The sequence below is a fragment of the Apium graveolens genome, chromosome 5 (assembly GCF_009905375.1).
Source record: "Apium graveolens cultivar Ventura chromosome 5, ASM990537v1, whole genome shotgun sequence".
NCBI lineage: Eukaryota > Viridiplantae > Streptophyta > Magnoliopsida > Apiales > Apiaceae > Apium > Apium graveolens.
Window position 1 is genome coordinate 14,038,465 of NC_133651.1, and position 19,368 is coordinate 14,057,832.

Below are 19,368 nucleotides of genomic sequence, written 5' to 3' on the forward strand. Positions count from 1 at the left end.
TGATGATTGTCCAACATTATTAGTATAACGATGTGACCACCTGGACCTTACAATTTCTCTTGAAATATTTGTAAACTTTAACAAAACATGAAATCAATTTTCCTGTACTTTTTGAGAGACCGTGAAAGGCCACTACCCAAAACGCATGAAGATGACTTTTTCGCACCTTGAGCTAACATAAAATTTAACACGGTGGTCACATTTCTGTTCCGTTTTGATCTCGTATGATGTTGGAAAGATTAGGATTAACTCATTGGGAGCTTACTTTTATTAAGTCTGCTTCAAATAATAAAATCCTCATAATATACTGTCAGTCCAAGTCACGAAATTGGTTGAAGGTGAGATTATATTTAAATAAGCATAGTCTTGGATGCACACTAGCAACTTAAATCTTTTTGCTAAGACAATGTTGTAGAGTTAGAGCCAAGTCAGTAATGTTATGTCAACAGTGTGATTGTCTGGATCTCACTAGGGCCTAAACTTGCTTTGTGTAGTAAGACTGCAGATAAACTACATTTGAATTCATGTTACATGGACTCAATGTCCAAGGAGTGGTTGGTTGGTATATAATTAGGTAGTATGAGCTAAAATGAGCAGGGGAAATCATTTAACTTGTCTTCCTTGCCACAACACCATAGTCTGCTGATGGTAGGTTAATTTGTTTGACATTACAGGGTCTGATAAGAACAGTGAATATGAGGTAGATGAAATTTTCAAACTTAAAATAATCATAAATATGGAAAGTCAAGGCAAAGATTAAAATCATGTGTTACCTTCTATAACTTTCTTTGAATATTGTGGCAACTGCCACTTTCCCTCTAGTATCATCTAAATTTTAATTCTAACTCTACTAATTTCTAATCGATAACATTCTGTCAGCGACTTCTTCCAGTTTAACCAGAATTTTTTAAATGGATTTTCAGTTCCTTTCCTGGTTTTCTTTGTATTCTGTCCTTCTGTTACTAAGAACACTGGTTTTTATGCAAGTTTTGCAATGTTCTAGTCACCCAGATGAGTGGTACCAAACTTGCGGTGCTACATTCAGCTGTGGCACCATCACTGGAGTTGGATATCCTTTTCGGGGCAATGGTGATCCAGAGTATTGTGGATATCCCAATTTTTTGCTTATATGTAACGAAGATAACACGACTAGTATTCGATTAATGAACGTGACATATCGTGTATTAAAAATTGATCAAGCTACTCAGATTATGAAGATTGCTAGAGAGGATGTGATGGAGTCAACTTGTCCACAGGAACTAGTAAACACGACCTTCAACTATGCAGTCTATGATTATACTTCTGCTTATATGAATATTACGTTTCTCTATGGTTGTCCGGTTTCAGTTAAATTTCAAAGTCCAAATTTTTTTTCTTGTGGGAGTAAAGAGTATGATAGTGTTGGTGTAGTTTCTGGCGTTCAAGGCCCTGGAAACTGTAATTACAGTGTTGTTGTTCCAGTTCTAAAGACAGGTACAGAAGGATCTTTCAGTTTAACACATTTGGATCAACTTCTTCAAGAGGGGTTTGAAGTTAGATGGAAAATGGACGGGAAAGCATGCAGCGACTGCACCAAAACAGGTGGACGATGTGGATACAGCTTTTCTACTAATCAAACAACTTGCTTTTGCCCTGGCCAACCGTACCTTTCAGATTCCTGCTCCGCAACAAAGAGAGCTTCACCTGGTCCAGGTATGTAATTACCTTTATCCCAGACAGAAAACATGCATTCTTGTATTAGATTTATGTGCTTATCTTTCATGATTTCCTACGATCAAACTCTCGGAAACAAGTCATTGTTTACTCGGTGCAAGTCAGAAGTTGTTAGTCTGGTCGATTGTTGGTGTGAGCCAATGGCTGTCTTGTATATTTTACCTATAACATTGTTATTCACAATCCCTTTAGATTGCATTGTTATCACCACAGCGTATTTTAACAACAAAAAATTTAAAAAAAGTAGTAATAAAAAAATAGCTTGTTTACGGGTCTGCTTCAGATGTTTTTAGTTATAAAAATAGCTTCTTTTCATATTTCATCTTGCTGTAAAGAAAATATACTTGTAGTCCCACTTGAAGTCTTTAACAGACATGTAGGCTGGTATTATACTGCGGTGCATATCTATGGCCATGTTGATGTTGGTGAGTACAAATTGTAACTCAAGTAATAAGTTAGAATAATGTGAAAATATCAAATCTAGTATGTAAATTTGAGCCCTGTGGAGTTGGATAACCCTAATTTATAGGTATTGCATTAGGCATTGGTTTTCGATTGTCGTGTTATATATGGGATCCAAGAAAGTCATGACATGCAACTTTTAGAGTTCGGCATAATACATATATGTATCTGTACAATGTTCTTATGATATCAAAGTGATTCTTTCTTACTTTAAATGTTCTGTTTTTGCTGATTTTATTCCCAAATATGATTTTAGAGTTTGAAGTACTCCTGTTGTTAACTAATCTGTGAATTGTGAATTCGTGATTTTATGATGTGATGAATCTGTGGCAGTTTTTTCATAAATAACATCCATAATGGTTGGAGTTTAAGCACCACAAATCAGATGAAGAAACGGGATTCTGAAATTTGAAATGGTTGCTAAAGACGCAAGTACGTTTAAGCACTTCTTGTTTTTAGGCTGTTTAGATCATTCTTATAGAGAGAGGCACCATCTGAGACCAATCAGATTTTTTTGCCAAGTGACAAATCAGTTTTTTGTTAATTGAATTGCAATCAGATTGGTATATATGTAACAAGCGTCTGTTACAACTCTATCAACGCAAGACCAGACTTTTCTATAAAGTAGTACTAATTGTAGGCTGTAGCTAGAAGCATTGGTGGATAATTCATTGTTCCAGTTCTTGAAGGAATACACAGCAGCTTGAGATAAATAAAACTTTGGTGCAACAATAGATTTTTGAGAGCTGTGCTGGTGGGGGTATATTTCGCTCTAGTCTAAGTACTATTTGGTCCTTCAAATTTGCTGTATCTAGAAGCATAGGTGAACGTAAACATCTGAAAAGTCAATCCACCTCCGAGATTAATCGTACCTGTAAGTCGACTTACTACAACAGTTCTGCAATGACACCCTTAGATACCAGGTGTCATCTCTCTTCTAATTTCCCAGATGATCCCGTAAAAGTCATGATGTTATGAGGGGATGTGGAGACCGTTTGTTTGTAAATTTACATATAAAATCTGAAGGAACTGAATTTCTAGAAGTTGTGTCCACTGAATGGGATCTTCTTTGTATGTTTGACTAATAAATAAAAATCTACTGCTTTAGCTGGTATAGAAGACGATTAATTAATCAATGGTTATCTCTATACTTAATACCGCAACTTTGGACATTATTATTCAATAAGTCTAGGATTAGCTTTGGTCAAGAAACTAGCAATTTCCAACAGAAGCTTCCAAGTTTGTAAACATTTTTTATGAGGTGCTACATTTGACAAGCCTATAGAGAAAGGAAAACCGAGTCATGTCTAACATCCTCTCCCTTTCTCCCTGAATAACAAAACTATCTCCCTCTCTCTATGATTTCGAGCTCTTAGCTCCTAAACTTTTTCTGGTTTCTATTTCTTTCTCCTCTATAAATGCATCCCTATATATTTCCGTCTTCGTTTCTCTTCCTTGTCATCTTAATTTTCACTCTTGGTCATCTACCGACGAGTCTGTGTCAGGTTGATTCACAATATGAGGCCTGCAATAAGCGTTTTCGATGCTCCAATTTTCCTATTCTTGATTACCCTTTTTGGGGAGGTGACCGACCGGCCTACTGTGGGCATCCAGATTTCCAGCTAAGTTGCCAAGGTAATGTCACTTTTATAAATATGACGTCAAGACAATATCGAGTTCTTGGAGTAGATGCTCGATCTCAGCTTATTACCGTTGCTAGAGAAGACTTGTGGAACAGTACATGTCCAAGCGTTTTCTACAACACGGACTTGGATTACAGAATTTTCGAGCATCCTTCTGGCGATCAGAACTTGACGTTGTTATATGATTGCAACACAGGCCTTGGTCAACAATATAAGTTTGCTTGCGAGGTTAATGGAACAAGCAGGGACAGCTATTTCTTAACAAGGGCTTTACTAGCACCTAACCTACCTCTGTTATCCTGCAGCCAAACTATTCGTGTTCCTATCAATGGAACATCGGTCCAATCATTAACTAGTCCGACGTCAACAGAAGATGACCTGAAGGAAGTTCTTAAAGCTGGTTTTGGGTTGAATTGGGATGCAAATGACGACGACTGTAATGCATGTGCCCGATCAGGTGGGCGTTGCGGCTTTAACTCAAGTACCTCATCCCTTGCTTGCTACTGCATTGATCGTCCTTATCCATCTCTGTGCAACGTGACCGCCTCGACTAATGGTAATTTCCCTTCTATATCTCGCAAACTTATTACTATTAGCTTCAGGAACTCTCCTGAGTCTTATCCTTACGAATAAAATTTTCGCAATAATCAAATATCACGGTTAAAGTTCGTGATTTGCGAAAACCAGTAAGCGTCTACTCATTATCCTATCATTGAGAGATTATTTCATTTGAGTTCCTTCTGGGCTTCAGCTGCGACACCCCCAAAACATTCCATTGTTTGCCAAAATAGACATTTCCCAAGAAATATGTGCGTGTCTCTGTCGCCCATGTAAATTAAACCAGACACATGTTTTTGTTCTTGATTTTTATATGTCAAAGAGGGTGTTAGGTAATTTTTATTATTTTTTTCTTGGTTTTGATACTATAAATAGACCTCAGTCTTCAGATAGGCCATAGATTGGACAGAAGCGTCAGTATGACAAATTTGACCTGGTCTTTGATGCCATCCATAATTTTAATTTAGTTGTAAGTTGGAGATAATTTAAAACATTCTCATTATTCTGAGGGCTAACTACATGAAAGTGATGTCTCGTGGTTAAATATCTTGTTAGTACAGTTTCACTAATGTTCAGAAAGTCCAAAGATCGACTTCTCATCATCCGATCCGAAATAACATAGTACCGAGATTCGGGTCCACGTGATTCGTTTAGTTAAATGAGCCGCGTTAGAGTTCTGACAAAGTTTTCAACTCATTTAATTCGATTTGACATTTAAACAAACTTGCCCGTCCGACTCTTTAAAACCGGTTTGTTTAGCTTAATAAGTCGAGTCGACTCGTGAAATTAAACGAAACTCGGCTCGTTCTGCCCGAATTACATACCTAACCTAGATGTATCTCTCCTCTTCAGTTTCCTAAATATTTACTCGCTCTGTGCCAACCATTTCTTTACAATTTCCTTTTTGAAATGTCCCATCCAATTCTTTACATTTCAAAACTTACCAAAAATAGTCAATGGGTCCCACCACTTTCCCCACTTTTCCACCCTTTTCATACTACTTTTACTCCACTATCTCCCTTTCATACGTTAAAAATTAATTAGTTTCACCACTTCACCCACTTTTCTTCCTCTTTTCACTACTTTATGTATATTTCTTAACCTCCGTGCCCAAACCAAACGTAAAGAATTGGTCGGGACGGAGGGAGTATCTTTCTATGTATTATTATATACTTTTTTCCTAAAATATATATATATTTTATTATAAAAAGGTATATTTATTCTATGGGTTAATAATACAGTAATATTGTTAATTATTCGAAAAGTACTTAATAAAAAAGAAATTATACCTGGTACAGCTGTACTAAAGAGTATAGGCAACCTGCCTAAAATGTCCCCAGAACAAAAAAGTCAAACAAAGACAGCCCGCCATTTCAATTTTCAACCTTCGAGAAATCTCAAACCAGTTTGACCTCAAACTTAAACTCAAAACACAACGCCACCTCACTTCTCACGCTTCCCAATGCACCACCCCTTCATTCTCCTCCTCCTCCTCCTCCTCATCTCCGCCGCTACGCCGTCATTCACCGCCCACGACTCCACCTCATATCCCAATTGCACCAACACTTTCTCATGCGGCCCAATCCAAAACATCACTTACCCATTCACAGGTGGTGATCGGCCCAATTACTGTGGCCCACCTCAATTCCATCTCACTTGTCCTAACACCAACACTTTCCCCGAGTTAACATTCAACTCACTCACTTACAGAGTTCTTCACATCAATCAAACTCACCAAACCCTAAACCTAGCTAGGTCTGATCTTTATAACACCTCTTGTCCTCAAAAATTCATTAATGACACCCTCAATTCTAGTGTTTTTACTGTTGGTGAAGATAATGTGATGCTTAATTTGATTTACGGGTGTGTTCCATCGTCGTTGAATTCTCCATTGTTGAATGTGTTTAGTTGTAATGTGAATGGTGTTGAGGCTAGTAATGCTTATTATTTTGTTGGATTGGTTCCGGTCATCAACTTTATTCGGTGTGCTGTCAGTGTTGTCGTTCCAATACTTGGGATAGCTGGAGAAAGGCTCAGGAGTAGTTTAGCTACTCTGGACGATGTTTTAGCATTGGGGTTTAGAGTGAATTATAGTGATCCTTATGGCGATGATTGTTTGAATTGTAGTCTGTTGGGTGGGCAATGTGGGTTTTTGACTAATCCGATCCGGCCTGTTTGCATTTGTCAAAATAAAGTGTGTGTTGATGCAGGTATCTGATCATTTTGTGTACTAATTTTTTTTGCTTGTGATTGTGTTTTTTAGATGAATCTTATTTAGAATTGTTAATGATTTCATTAGGCTTTTTTATGATCAAGTAACTCCTATAAATGTCTTATTATTATTTTCATATAACCCTTCCTTGCCACGCTAAACATTTATCACGTCGCAATTGATAAGATAGTTTATTTCAAAGAAGGTGAGCTAGATTGATATCTTGATAAGATAGTTTATTTCAAAGAAGGTGAGCTAGATTGATATGGAAGATATTAGATCAGCTAATGGGTTCAAGTAGACTACAGATAAATAGCTAGCCGGGGACTCTTTATTTTAGCTCCGTGGTACAAATGTAATGGGGGAAGCAGTGGTGCTTAATCTAGGAATTATGTTAACTAACCTAGTGAAATTAATACAGGTCCCTAGAATTATTGTACCTGGTTGTATACTTTAACCCTGTATGCTTCCCCTGGTGTTGTCACTGACTCGCTGTATTATTAGCTGAAGGAATGAAAACAAATCTTGCATTATAATCTGGACATAGTTGAACCAGAGTTTTTCTATATTTATGACAATATTATTGGCAATTTGTAGAAATTGTGCTTCCACGCAGTTAATACAGATTGCCTTTAATTTTATTTCAAGAGTTTCGTTCTGAAAATTTTGGTCAGATTCATGTTTGTCATTATAAAACTTAGTTTCGAGTATTTTAGACATTCTTTAGCTAAATCTTATAAAATCTTTTATATGTGCAGGAAAACAGAGCAAATCAAGTTCAAAAACATTACCCATAGGTAAAAGAAAGTTAATTTGCAGTATAGATCTATTATTCTGTTATTGTCATCTATATTTTTCGAAGAAATTAATACTCTCTTGCACTTCCAGTCCTCTCTGTGGTAGGTGCTATCGTTGCTATCATTGCAATTGGATGGTCAGTCTTCTTCTGTAGGCAAAGGAGAAAACAAAGAATTGCCCAGTCTGCAACACTCATTGAAATCAAAGACCTTCAGACTACTCCTTCGGCCAAATCTCTTACTACCACAACATCAACTCATTTCACCAAAAGCATACCTTCTTATCCCTCCTCGGGATTTGAGTCAGGAAAGGGAAGCACCTACTTTGGAGTTCAGGTCTTTAACTATAGAGAACTCGAGGAGGCCACTGATAATTTTAATCCATCCAGAGAACTCGGAGATGGAGGCTTCGGTACTGTATACTACGGTAAAATCTCTATCTAAATCTTTTATTAATTAAATTATGTACCTAAATATGTAGACATATAGGAATGCACATGTGTTGATACTGGTTAGGTGTCAAATAGTTTGTTGCGTCAGAATGCATGTGTTGGTATTGCTTGTCCAATGTCCATATATGTATCTGGTGTTGTGTGCTGCTTCGTCTTTGCTGAACTGGTCCTTTTCCTGATTAGGCACACTTCAAGATGGTCGTGTAGTGGCAGTTAAGAGACTATATGAAAACAATTTTAAGCGTGTTGAGCAGTTTATGAATGAAGTTGAAATCCTGACAAAATTAAATCATAAAAACCTAGTAAAGTTGTACGGATGCACTTCAAAGAGAAGCCGAGACCTCATCCTTGTCTATGAATATATACCAAATGGAACAGTAGCTGATCATCTACACGGTAAACAAGCAAATTCAGGTTTGCTCTCTTGGTCTGTCAGATTGAAGATTGCCATAGAAACAGCTGAAGCGTTGGCTTATCTGCATGTCTCTGGTATCATTCATCGTGATGTCAAAAGTAACAACATTCTCCTGGACAACAGCTTCTGCGTCAAAGTTGCTGATTTTGGGTTGTCTAGATTGAATCCAAATAATGCCACTCACGTTTCGACCGCTCCACAAGGGACACCTGGATATGTTGATCCTGAGTATTACAAACTTTTCCAACTCACTGACAAGAGTGATGTCTATAGTTTTGGAGTGGTCTTAGTTGAGCTTATATCTTCATTACCAGCTTTGGACACCAGCAGGGACCGATTTGATATAAATTTGGCTAGTATGGCTATCAGTAAAATCCAGAACCAGACAATCAACGAGTTAATTGATCGAAGACTAGGATTTGAAAGCAATACTTCAGTAGAAAAGATGACTACATTGGTGGCAGAGTTAGCATTCCGATGTTTGCAAGAGGAGAAGGATCTAAGACCGACAATGCAGGAAGTGGTTGAAACATTGAAGGGGATACAATATGAAGATTCTGATGTTCAGAAAACGGGAGTATTGGACATTGTGGCGGAGGAGGTTGCACCCTTGAAGGGTAAGGGAGGTTCATTCTCACCAGATTCGGTGGCTGACAAATGGATTAGCAACTCCACATCTATTCATAGTGAAGAGATTATGGTTACATACTGACTATTTATTAAGCCGATATCAGATGGCACGAGTGATGTAGAAGTCGAAACTCCCCAGAAGGCATACATAAAACTATAATACACATGTAATTAACAGAGCATGCAACAATCTTTTTTATTATCTTTATATTTTTTTAGACAGATTTGTTTGTTTGGTTATACTTCAATATTTTTTGGTAAGAAAACCTATGTAAATCGGTGTACTTTGTTAATTTTAGATTGAACATGTATCACTAGTTGCAATATAAAGAATTGTACAAGTGTTTGCATACTTGGAAGATAATGACGTGGCGTTTTAAGCTTAGGCGCTGCTGTGTATTAACATTTGAAGCCGCCTTCATCTATGCATTTTTTATGAGGTGTCATATTTTTATTTTATTGGTAGGTATTTTTTTACATAGGGGTTCATCATTATTAATGATGTAAAGGCCAATCAGAAAACGACAAATAGTACCTTAGTGTATGCCCATTGACACACATCAGAAAATCCGATTTTACAAAGATATAGACAATGCACTCAAATGACAAATGCAAATGAAGGATGCTCACACTTTCACAGAAAATGGAGGTCATTTTCGAGTTCTCAAAACCAGAGGATTACAAAACAAGATCGGTGTACATATTATTGATTTTCGTTCATACATGCATATTATGTTTGGAGGAAGCATTTTTATTATATCAAAGAAGAGTGTTGATTTAACATATCTGTACACAAGGCTTTACAACTTTACAAGGTCTTCGGCTCTTCGCACTTCAGGTTCTCTTTGAGCTCATTTTTCCTCTTGCACTTCAGCCTGCATATTAACAAACTAATGAATATTAGATAGATAAGCCTTAAATTTATAAGGATAAAGGAGTTTGTAATTGCAGCTTGAAGAGGTAAATTTTTAACTTGTAACCACCATTAAATGGGAGTGCTATGTTATAAATCTATTAAAATTCAAAGAAAAAATTGAACAGATAAAGGTCAATGCATCTCAATTAAAAGTTTAGATCCCTTACTAGTTCTCTTTTCAAATCTGAGATTGCCCTTTCTCTCTGATATGCAAAATGCTTCAACGACTGAATATATAAGAATATAAAAATTAGCTATACTCCCATTTGATATAAGGTTATGGAATTTGTAAGGTAACAAAGCAGAAAAATATAAGATTTACTTACTCCAACTCGCTGCATTTCAAGTGACCTTTCTAATGCTTCTCTTTTATTTAAAAGATTTGGGGATACCAACTTTAAAGGGCGTCTATAATTTTTCCCACGATACAAAATTATAGCATGGCCTTCTTTCAGCTTCTCTACCGAAATAAGTATCCCACCGCTTTGTCTTTGAAGAAGTTTTGCTGTATTTACAATATGGGAGAACACTTTCTGCTTTGTAATCACCTTGACTACTTCTTTGTGCTTCCAGTGCTGATGCAATCCTTCTATTACACCATCAAACACCCCTCGCCTACCTAAAAGAGTATCACGCCGAAGCTAGTAAGAATTACATATATCCTCACCAAAAGCTAAGCTAAACAGCTGCCTAGAAAAAGGATACTGGCAGGTAAGAATCAGTCTTTCAAGATGAATTCATTAATTTACCCCACTTTACCAAAATATGAATAAAGAAAGTGGCGCTGTTATAAGTATAACTCAAAATTAAGAATTATAATAAAATTAATTCTCGCTTTTTCTCTCTTACCAGTAAAAAAATAAGTGACAGTAGTTGATAATTATTTGTTTCAACTAAAGAAGGGAACCTGTTTTGCATTTGAGTGCCAAGAAATTAAATCATGGAGATGGCCTTGTTGATGACTTAATCAACCAAGGCAGTATCTCCAAATTTTAAGCACCGAGGCCTATTACCCGTATTTCTCACAAAAAGCTTTACATTTTTTTTTCTTTCTGCTTTTCATGCTTTTAGCATACATAATGAAAATTAATTTGCATCAAAGTATATGTAGCTTTATGTGTTTTCTCCTCCAAGTAAATTATTTCAGCCAAATACAATACAAACCAAAAATATATTACTTACGAATAATAATAAATCATTATATTCAGAATAACTATAACTCTTTACGGAATTATATAAGAACAAAAATATATAACAGGTAATAGCAAGACAAAGAGAAAGTTATTGATTACCAAGCACCAAGGTGCTATCCATCTTCAGACCTATCTTCCTTAAACATTCTCTCTCCTCGGGGGTTACTATTTCCTGGTCAGAGTCCAGAGCAGCAGGTTTCCATGCTGAATTTAGCTGCAGTAGATTTCTGCTTGACCTCCCTATCTTCATTTTGAGCTGTAGAAATCCTTATTAATTAATCTATGAATTTTCTTATATTTCCCATAGAATTGAATACATATTCATAAAATGCTGATAAATACCTTTGAAAGATTGTGCTTTTGCTGTCTCAGTTCCTTCTCGAGTTTCCTCTTTTCGGCTTCAAATTGAATATTCACCTTCTTATCTTCACCTTCCAGGTCACTGTCTGACTGAATATCCTGGAACTCTGACAGGGATCCCACAGTGCTGCCATAATTTGATGGTTCAACAGTCAAACAAATGTTTTCAATTGCTTCAGCCCGTGCAGCTTCTTCTTGAAGTTGGCAGCTTCTAAGCTCCAATTCTCTCTCTACCACAAGGTTTGCAACTCTGCAAGGAAGAAAGTCCTTGCCTCTGTAAATTATTATAATGAACTTATTACGCAATATTAGAACTCCTCCTGTCAGACACTGCACAATAAGGTACAGTTCATGTAAGTCCCATTAAGAACATCACAGCAATATATAAGGACCCATGTCATACAGAATTCTCTACACAGAGGACCCTCTTCATTCTTTGACAATTAACAGCCATTTATACATGAGAATATATTAGTAACCACCTTCAGCACCTAAATTAGATTATATTATCTATTATTGACATAATTTAAACTTGCCTTGAGCTCGTCTGCCATTTCTGCATTGTTTGTATTAGGAACTCCCAACTTCAAAGCAATCTTCGCAATATGACATTTCTCCCACAGTTTCAAAATGGCTGCAGCCAAGCCTTGAAGTTTTCTGTTTCTTCCTACAGAGAAGATAAGAATTAGGTAGATTCTCTAAATAGAACTTAAACATCCTTACTATTATGACAACTTTGCATGTTTATGGCAAGCAGCATCATTAGGCTCTTCTTTTTCTTCTTTTAAGATAGTGAAGTAGATTCTATATCACCTCAAGCAAAGCTTGCAATGATTTCTGCAGCCAAACCATGTTTAGACATGAACAGGGGAAAGGTGTACGTAATTTCTTATGCATGTCTCCAAGGATCTGCTAAATAATGTGAGGACTATGTTACATGTGCTTTTGCTATGATAAAAAAAGATAGAGAAAAATGTAAAAGTGCAATTAAATAAACCAATCTAGCAGGAAGAATGTGTAGAATTTTTTTTTAGAACCTGCAGCTCTGATGGAAGTTTAAACAGACCGTAATTTGAAGTAGTTTAATCAATGCAACAAAAAACTATTTCGAAATAGGATTCGGCTTCTTCAAAGGTTTGCAATTACTTTCTACACATTTAAGCACTTGTATGTATAGCCAGATTCTGACTTCTGTGTCCGTGGTTCCACAGGCACCATATCAGATTCAGGAAGTGGTTGAAATTGGCATCACAGTCCCTAAGCTACTTCAGTTTGATAGTCTAAGGTTCTGGTGTATATCTACCAATGGCTGATCCAGCAATTATATCATTAACCTATAAAGAACTTTCTTTGTACATGACATTCCTTCACAAGAAACATACATATTAACATTTGATAGCTTAAGGACTTCATATAGGATATAAAATACCTAAAACAAAATGTGTGGGTAAAGGACGAGAAAGTCTCCTTAGGTATGTAAGTTCATCATCAGTCAGCTTCGATCTAGTTTTTGGTGGGCAGAGCCTAAATGGTGGTCTAAATTCTGGAACCACTTCGGCAAGCAAGTCTGCGTCAACCGGCAAAGGATTTGGTCTCCACCAATCAATGAAACGAGGTCCCAATCCATCCAATAATCTATCAGCTTCCCTTTCATATAGTGATCCATCAATTGAAATGATCTCCTCTTTACCTTCATTTGTACCTGTAATTTTCTAGAGTTGACTTCAGCTGAATAACAGTGTCACGATAACAGATATGTGACGAATAGGTTGAGGATAATTACCCAACTTGTCAATCTTCCTGATATAAGGTTTTGGATATTGATATATGGATCCTCTATAGATAACATGTGCATCTTTCTTACTCCACACAACTAATCCTCCAGTCTTGAACTGTTCAAAAGGTACAAGTCAAGTTCGCACTTATTTACAACCTTCATGCTTCTAAGTAATATTTGAGATAATGATGCCCATGTTAGCTGAGATGACAGGTGCTAATATAATGGTCACAATAGAAACACACATTTTTCTTCTCATAATTAACATAAACGGTTTCAAAATAAACTGAGCATAATCGGCAGTAGGAGCATACAAAGCACACAAAGAGTATAAGATGTCAAAACTGTTTTTTTGCTACATGATATACAATAACTAATTTAGCAATTACAAGTCTAAGTAGCCTACATCACAACAAAACAGACAATTAGAGAACCAAACCTCTACAATCTCTCGAGCTCTGTCCATGTTCCGACACAAGGGAAGATCAAATTTAAGCATGACAAGCTCATTATTCCTCCAAATACATCTTATCTGACTAACAATCTCCCAAGTCACCCCAGCTTGCTTCACCTTAATCCACTTCTTCATTTTTGCAGCCTCACCTCTCAACCTCTCAAGTACCTCACTATCAAGACTCAATTCAGCAGCGGTCACCACTTTCTCTTTCTTCACCCTCCTAAAGAAAATCCTCTCATCTCTTTCCCAAGGCATTTGCTCCCCGGAACCCGAAAACTCATCCTCCTCAAACCCTCCCATCAAAAAATCCAATTTAATCTGATCAGGGCTTTTCCTAAATTCCTCACTCTCATCCAAATCACAACTTTCTTGAAGTTTCCCAATTCCCCGAAAAATCTTGTGCATTGCTTTCTTTCCTCTCCCACCTCTAACTCTCTCAGTCAATGACTGCCTACCCTCATTTTCTTCACCTTCATCACTCCTAAAGTTTCTATCGTTTCTTGATTTTGAAAATTTTTTCTCCTCAACAACAACAGGGCTTCTCTTCATCCATGGAGCTGAAGGCAATTTAGTACCCAAATCAACCTCTGCTGAAAAAGAATCATCAGGGTCACAAGATTTAACCTTTATTTTATCATCTTTTCTATTGTGATTAAAAGTACTAAAGATATTGATTTTGGGTGGAATTGAAGTGGAATTGTGAAGAAAGTTTGATGAAGGAGCAGGAAGAAAAAGAATGGAGCTCATAGGAGGATGAAATGGAAGATTTTTAAGCTAATTGAAATGTAAAAACTATAAAGATTTGATCTTTTTGAGTTTTATTAAGATGATATCCTAAAAAAATCTAATCTTGATTAGTAAAGAAAGAAAAAAATGAACTTGATGATGCTTTTACTATCAGTCTGTAGCATGGTGTGGCTCATTTTTTTTCTGGATGCTGTAGCATTGCAAAAATACTCGCCGAGATAAGGAGACAATTTTGTTTTATTATATTTTTTTTGTTTAAAAAAGTAACTTTATTAAAACTGCTTATAATTTATTATTGTTAAAATAAAATCAGAAATCGTATAATTTTTTTTTGAATAATTAGTATTGTCAAAATGTTAAACCAAAATGAAAGTCTCGACAGCAAACATTATTGAACTGATGTAAAAATTCAACAAAAACAATACAAGGAATTTAATAACAGTTTGATTAATAATAGCACCTAAATCAAGACAAAAAGTCTTGCTTATAGGCGGTTAGATTGGATGAAATGGACGACTCATATATATAAAATAAAATCTAAAACTAACTGTATTACTTTACATAGATCAAATAGTTTATTTTTCCTTACTCAAATATATTAGGCTATAACTTTTATTAGGCTAAGTTATATAGAACTCTATTTTTGAATATAATTTTCAAATATTATTTGTTTATTTTAAAATATATTTTTTATTTAGATTATAAAGTACTACACTTTATATATAAAAAAATCTACAATATATTATGCACTCTATTTTTTTAAATATTTCACATAATATTTTATTCTTGCATTATATTTTTTATTTAAATTTAAAAGTACTACATGTTATAATTTTAAGTACTACACTCTATTTATAAAGTTCTACGATTTGTTTTGCATTATATTTTTTTATTAGTTTTTTTCACATAATATTTTATTCTGTAAATTGTATTATATTTTTTTTATTTAGGATTAAAAGTACTAAGTTTTTATTTATGTATAAATACTTTTTTTGTCATTTACTCCACATCAAATATATTACATTATAATTTTAATTAGACTAAGTTATGCATTAAAATTCTATTTTTCACATATATGTGTTTTGCATGTTAATTTATATATATATTATTTAGATTTTAAAGTACTACATTTTATCTATAAAAAAACTGTACACTAAGTTTTGCACTATTTTTTTTCTAATATATTTTTAACATAATATTTGATTTTGCAAGTTGCATTATATTTTTTATTTAGATTTAAAGTACTACATTTTATAATGTTAAGTACTACACTCTAATTATAAAATTGTGCACTATGTTCTTTCTTTCATTTTTTTAATATATTTTTTTCACATAATATTTTATTCTGCAAGTTACATTATATTTTTTATTTAGGTTTAAAAGTATTATATTTTATAATTTTAAGTACTACATTCTATTTATAAAGTTCTACAATATGTTATGCACATTATTTTTTAATATATTTTTTCACATAATATTTTATTTTGCATGTTGCATTATATTTTTTATTTACAATTAAAAGTATTAAATTTTATAATTTGAAGTATTATACTATATTTATAAAGTTGTACGATATGCTCTGCACTCTATTTTTTTAAACAAAATTTTCACGTATGATTTTAATCATGTTACAATTTAAACTACTTCACTATATTTATAAAGTTCAGCACTCTATTTTTTTAATATATTTTTAACATAATATTTATATATATGTTACATTACATTTTTGACTTAGGTTTATAAGTAATATTAATCATGTCTCTCACTCCGCAATCTGACAAAAATGTAACGTTAGTTATATAGTTATATAGGTCTTTAGCTTTCCAAATAATACTAGTCTCCAGTAAAGTTATTTTCGAAAAGAAAAGAATGAGATTGCGGCCAAAGATTAATCTGAGGCCTAGTTTGTTTGGTCAATTATGTCGTCACTTAAAAGCTTTAATTTTTTCTTGCAATTACAAATTTTTAGGTAAATAAAAAACCCTATAGATTATGTAGTTAAATTTGATAAATAATTAATATTTTTATATTGAATAGTTATATAATTTGTGGTAATTATGGGGGATTGTGGTAACTAATTTCCAATATTTTATGATAACAAAAAATTTGAAATTTGAAGTACCCTCGCCTAATTTAAAATACAGCAAATCAAATTTGATTCCAAAAAAGTAATTAGGTTAGATCAAAACAAACGAGATAGTCTTGTGATTGATATTAGGAGTAAGGTCTATTTATGGTGTGTCACGAGCATACAGTAAATATAAAATTTGATAAATTTAATTTATTTTAATTAATTTATATTTTTTAAAAATGATAGATCCCAACATTTACAACATCACAATCACAAGTCACCAATCAAAATACGCCCAGATTTTAAATGTGCTCGTGATTTTAGTGCTGCTCACTGAACACACACTGGATATATATAAATTCATGTTTTTTAGATTTTTAAAATTTTTGCTGTACAAATATGTAGAATTGAAGTTATGCATAACATTACATTACATCACGAAAGGAATTTGTAGAATAATGCCACAGCGACCAGAGTATGTTGCAAGTACAACATTTGATAATTAAATGTTTCAAGACCTATGACATTTTCCGAAAAAAGAGGATGAAACACTAGATTTTGCGGTAAAATCAACATACAATGTTAGATATATTTGATAATGTCATGGCTAAAATGATTTATGTTTAGTTTTCGAATCTTACTTTAACAGGATAAATCAGTACTTACTGGAAGTCAGGACTTAAGGATATCAGTACTTATATTATCAAGAGATAATCATCAGAAGATGGATATCAAAACTTAAGTGCTGAAGGACGTTCACATAAGGACAGTAGCTGATTAAAGGAAAGAAGATCGAGATAAATATAAGAAAAGATATGCATGAAGAAGGAATTCTATGAAGAATAGAATACTTGGAATAAAAGATATCTGATTGATATATTTTAGGAAGCAGAATTATTCCATATTAATTAGCGATTATCTTGTAACTGTGTAGTATATAAACACAGACATAGGGTTTACACTATAAGTGTTATCATATTCGAAGAGATTATTCATTGTAACCCTAACAGCTCTCGTGATATTTGTTCATCACTGAGAGGTAACAGTTCCATACTGTAACAGAGTTTATTGTTTCAATAAAGTTTGTTTTCTGTTACTTGAAATATTAAAAATTCGATTTGATTGTATTTTACACTGTATTCACCCCCTCTACAGTGTGTGTGACCTAACAAGTGGTATCAGAACCTATCTGTTAACACACATACAGTTAAAGATCCAAACACAATCATGTCTGACACAGAAACTCCAACTAAGCCTGCCAAAACTGAAGAACCTCCAAAGACACAAATTCAAAGTCGGTATGAAACCATCAGAGTTCCCATACTGAGACCATCTGAATATGCCATATGGAAGGTGAGGATGACCATGTTTCTGGAAGCTACAGATCCAGAATATATTGATAGAATCAAGGAAGGGCCTCACAAACCAACCAAGCTCGCAGTTGCAGTTGCAGGTGAAGCAGCAAAGACCGTACCAAAGGAGAAGAGTGATTATACTGCTGAAGATATCGCATCAATTGCTAAGGATGCTAAGGTACGACACTTACTGCATAGTGCCATTAATAATGTAATGTCAAACAGGGTAATTAACTGCAAGACTGCTAAGGAGATATGGGATGCTCTGGAAACAAGGTGTCAGGGAACTGATACAATTAAGAAGAACATGAAGACAATACTCACTCAAGAGTATGAACACTTTGACTCAAAGGCTAATGAGTCATTGACTGATTTATATGATAGATTTGTCAAACTCTTGAATGATCTGTCACTGGTTAATAAGGAGTATGATCTTGAAGATTCAAACCTTAAATTCCTGTTAACTCTTCCTGAATGTTGGGATTTGAAGGCAACAACAATAAGAGACAACTACAGTCTTGATGAAACAACTCTTGATGAAATTTATGGAATGTTCAAGACTCATGAACTTGAGATGGAACAAAGGAGCAAGAGGAAAGGAGGAAAGTCAAGAACAGTTGCTCTTAAGGCTGAAGAAGAATCCCCCAAGGCAGCTACCTCAAGAAAAGACAAGGGTAAAGCTCTTTTCACAAAGTCTGATACTGAGTCATCAAGTTCTGAAAGTGATGATGACTCAGATTCTGAAAGCTTGTCTGAGACTGATGTTGATGAGGAGATTATGAAGCTGTGTGCTCTTATGGTGAAAGGGATCACAAAGATTGCATACAGGAAGTTCAGGAAGTTCAGGAAGGGAAAGAAGTTTTCCAGGAAAGGCACAAGTTCTGATAAGAAGAATTTCAGAAGATCTGAAGGCAGAGAAGGAAAGTCTGATAGAGGAGATTATACCAATGTCAAATGCTATAACTGTGGTGAGAAAGGCCACATATCTCATGATTGCAAGAAAGTAAAGGGTGACAAAGGCAAGGCTCTTGTCAAAAATTAGAAAAGCTGGACAGACACCTCAGACTCTGAAAGTGAGGAGAACTATGCGTTGATGGCAAATGCTGATAAAGAAAGTGCTGAGAGCAGTTCTGAAGCTGCTGAAACAAAGGTACCTCAGACTACTTATGCTTTTCATACTGATGATATTAATGAGTTGAGAAGATATCTTAAAACCATGTTTGTTAGTTATAGAGATCAAACTTTAACATGTGAAAGATTAACTTCTGAAAATATTGCTTTTAAGAAAAGAAATGATTTTTTAGAAAAAGAGTTAGTTATGTTCCATCAAACTCAGAAGAATAGAGATGATGCTTTTTATGTTAGGGATGAAGTGCTAAAAATGAATGAATCTCTAAAAACTGAGTTAGAAAAGGAAAGAGAGATAATCAGGACTTGGACTAACTCTGGCAGAACAACTCAAAATTTGCTAAGTAGTGAAAATTGAAAAGAGGGCTTAGGTTATGGAGAGGATAAGAATGATAAAGGAACTGTAGAAATTAAGCCTGTTGTTAAGCAAAAGCCAAAGTTAAAACCTGTTAAGTTTGTAACTGTAAAGTCTGATAATGATA

At 34.6% G+C, this 19,368-nt stretch overlaps 3 protein-coding genes across 5 annotated transcripts; 2 read left to right on the forward strand and 1 right to left on the reverse strand.

Moving 5' to 3' along the window:
• Positions 1-216: 216 nt before the first annotated feature.
• On the forward strand, positions 217-3,203 carry LOC141723461 (LEAF RUST 10 DISEASE-RESISTANCE LOCUS RECEPTOR-LIKE PROTEIN KINASE-like 1.3). The gene is made up of 2 exons (XM_074525279.1): positions 217-1,692; positions 2,509-3,203. The coding sequence occupies exons 1-2, from the start codon at positions 912-914 to the stop codon at positions 2,517-2,519; spliced, it is 792 nt and encodes a 263-aa protein (XP_074381380.1). The 5' UTR covers positions 217-911; the 3' UTR covers positions 2,520-3,203.
• A 246-nt stretch (positions 3,204-3,449) lies between these two features.
• LOC141723459 (LEAF RUST 10 DISEASE-RESISTANCE LOCUS RECEPTOR-LIKE PROTEIN KINASE-like 1.2) lies at positions 3,450-9,303 on the forward strand. Of its 2 annotated transcripts, none has more exons than XM_074525276.1 (4): positions 3,450-4,374; positions 7,347-7,385; positions 7,477-7,812; positions 8,021-9,301. In XM_074525276.1, exons 1-4 carry the CDS (start codon positions 3,594-3,596, stop codon positions 8,962-8,964), a joined length of 2,100 nt encoding a protein of 699 aa, XP_074381377.1. In that variant the 5' UTR covers positions 3,450-3,593; the 3' UTR covers positions 8,965-9,301. The 2 variants fall into 2 exon arrangements, with proteins under 2 accessions (XP_074381377.1, XP_074381378.1); XM_074525277.1 differs by lacking the exon at positions 3,450-4,374 and adding an exon at positions 4,382-6,586 and having other exon boundaries at positions 8,021-9,303.
• Positions 9,304-9,560: 257 nt separating this feature from the next.
• Positions 9,561-14,509, reverse strand: LOC141723458 (chloroplastic group IIA intron splicing facilitator CRS1, chloroplastic). Of its 2 annotated transcripts, none has more exons than XM_074525274.1 (9): positions 13,568-14,509; positions 13,135-13,243; positions 12,781-13,053; positions 11,888-12,018; positions 11,334-11,681; positions 11,091-11,247; positions 10,125-10,417; positions 9,966-10,025; positions 9,561-9,757 (listed from the first exon to the last, which is right to left on the reverse strand). In XM_074525274.1, the coding sequence occupies exons 1-9, from the start codon at positions 14,330-14,332 to the stop codon at positions 9,734-9,736; spliced, it is 2,160 nt and encodes a 719-aa protein (XP_074381375.1). In that variant the 5' UTR covers positions 14,333-14,509; the 3' UTR covers positions 9,561-9,733. The 2 variants fall into 2 exon arrangements, with proteins under 2 accessions (XP_074381375.1, XP_074381374.1); XM_074525273.1 differs by having other exon boundaries at positions 9,561-9,772.
• Between the last annotated feature and the right edge of the window lie 4,859 nt (positions 14,510-19,368).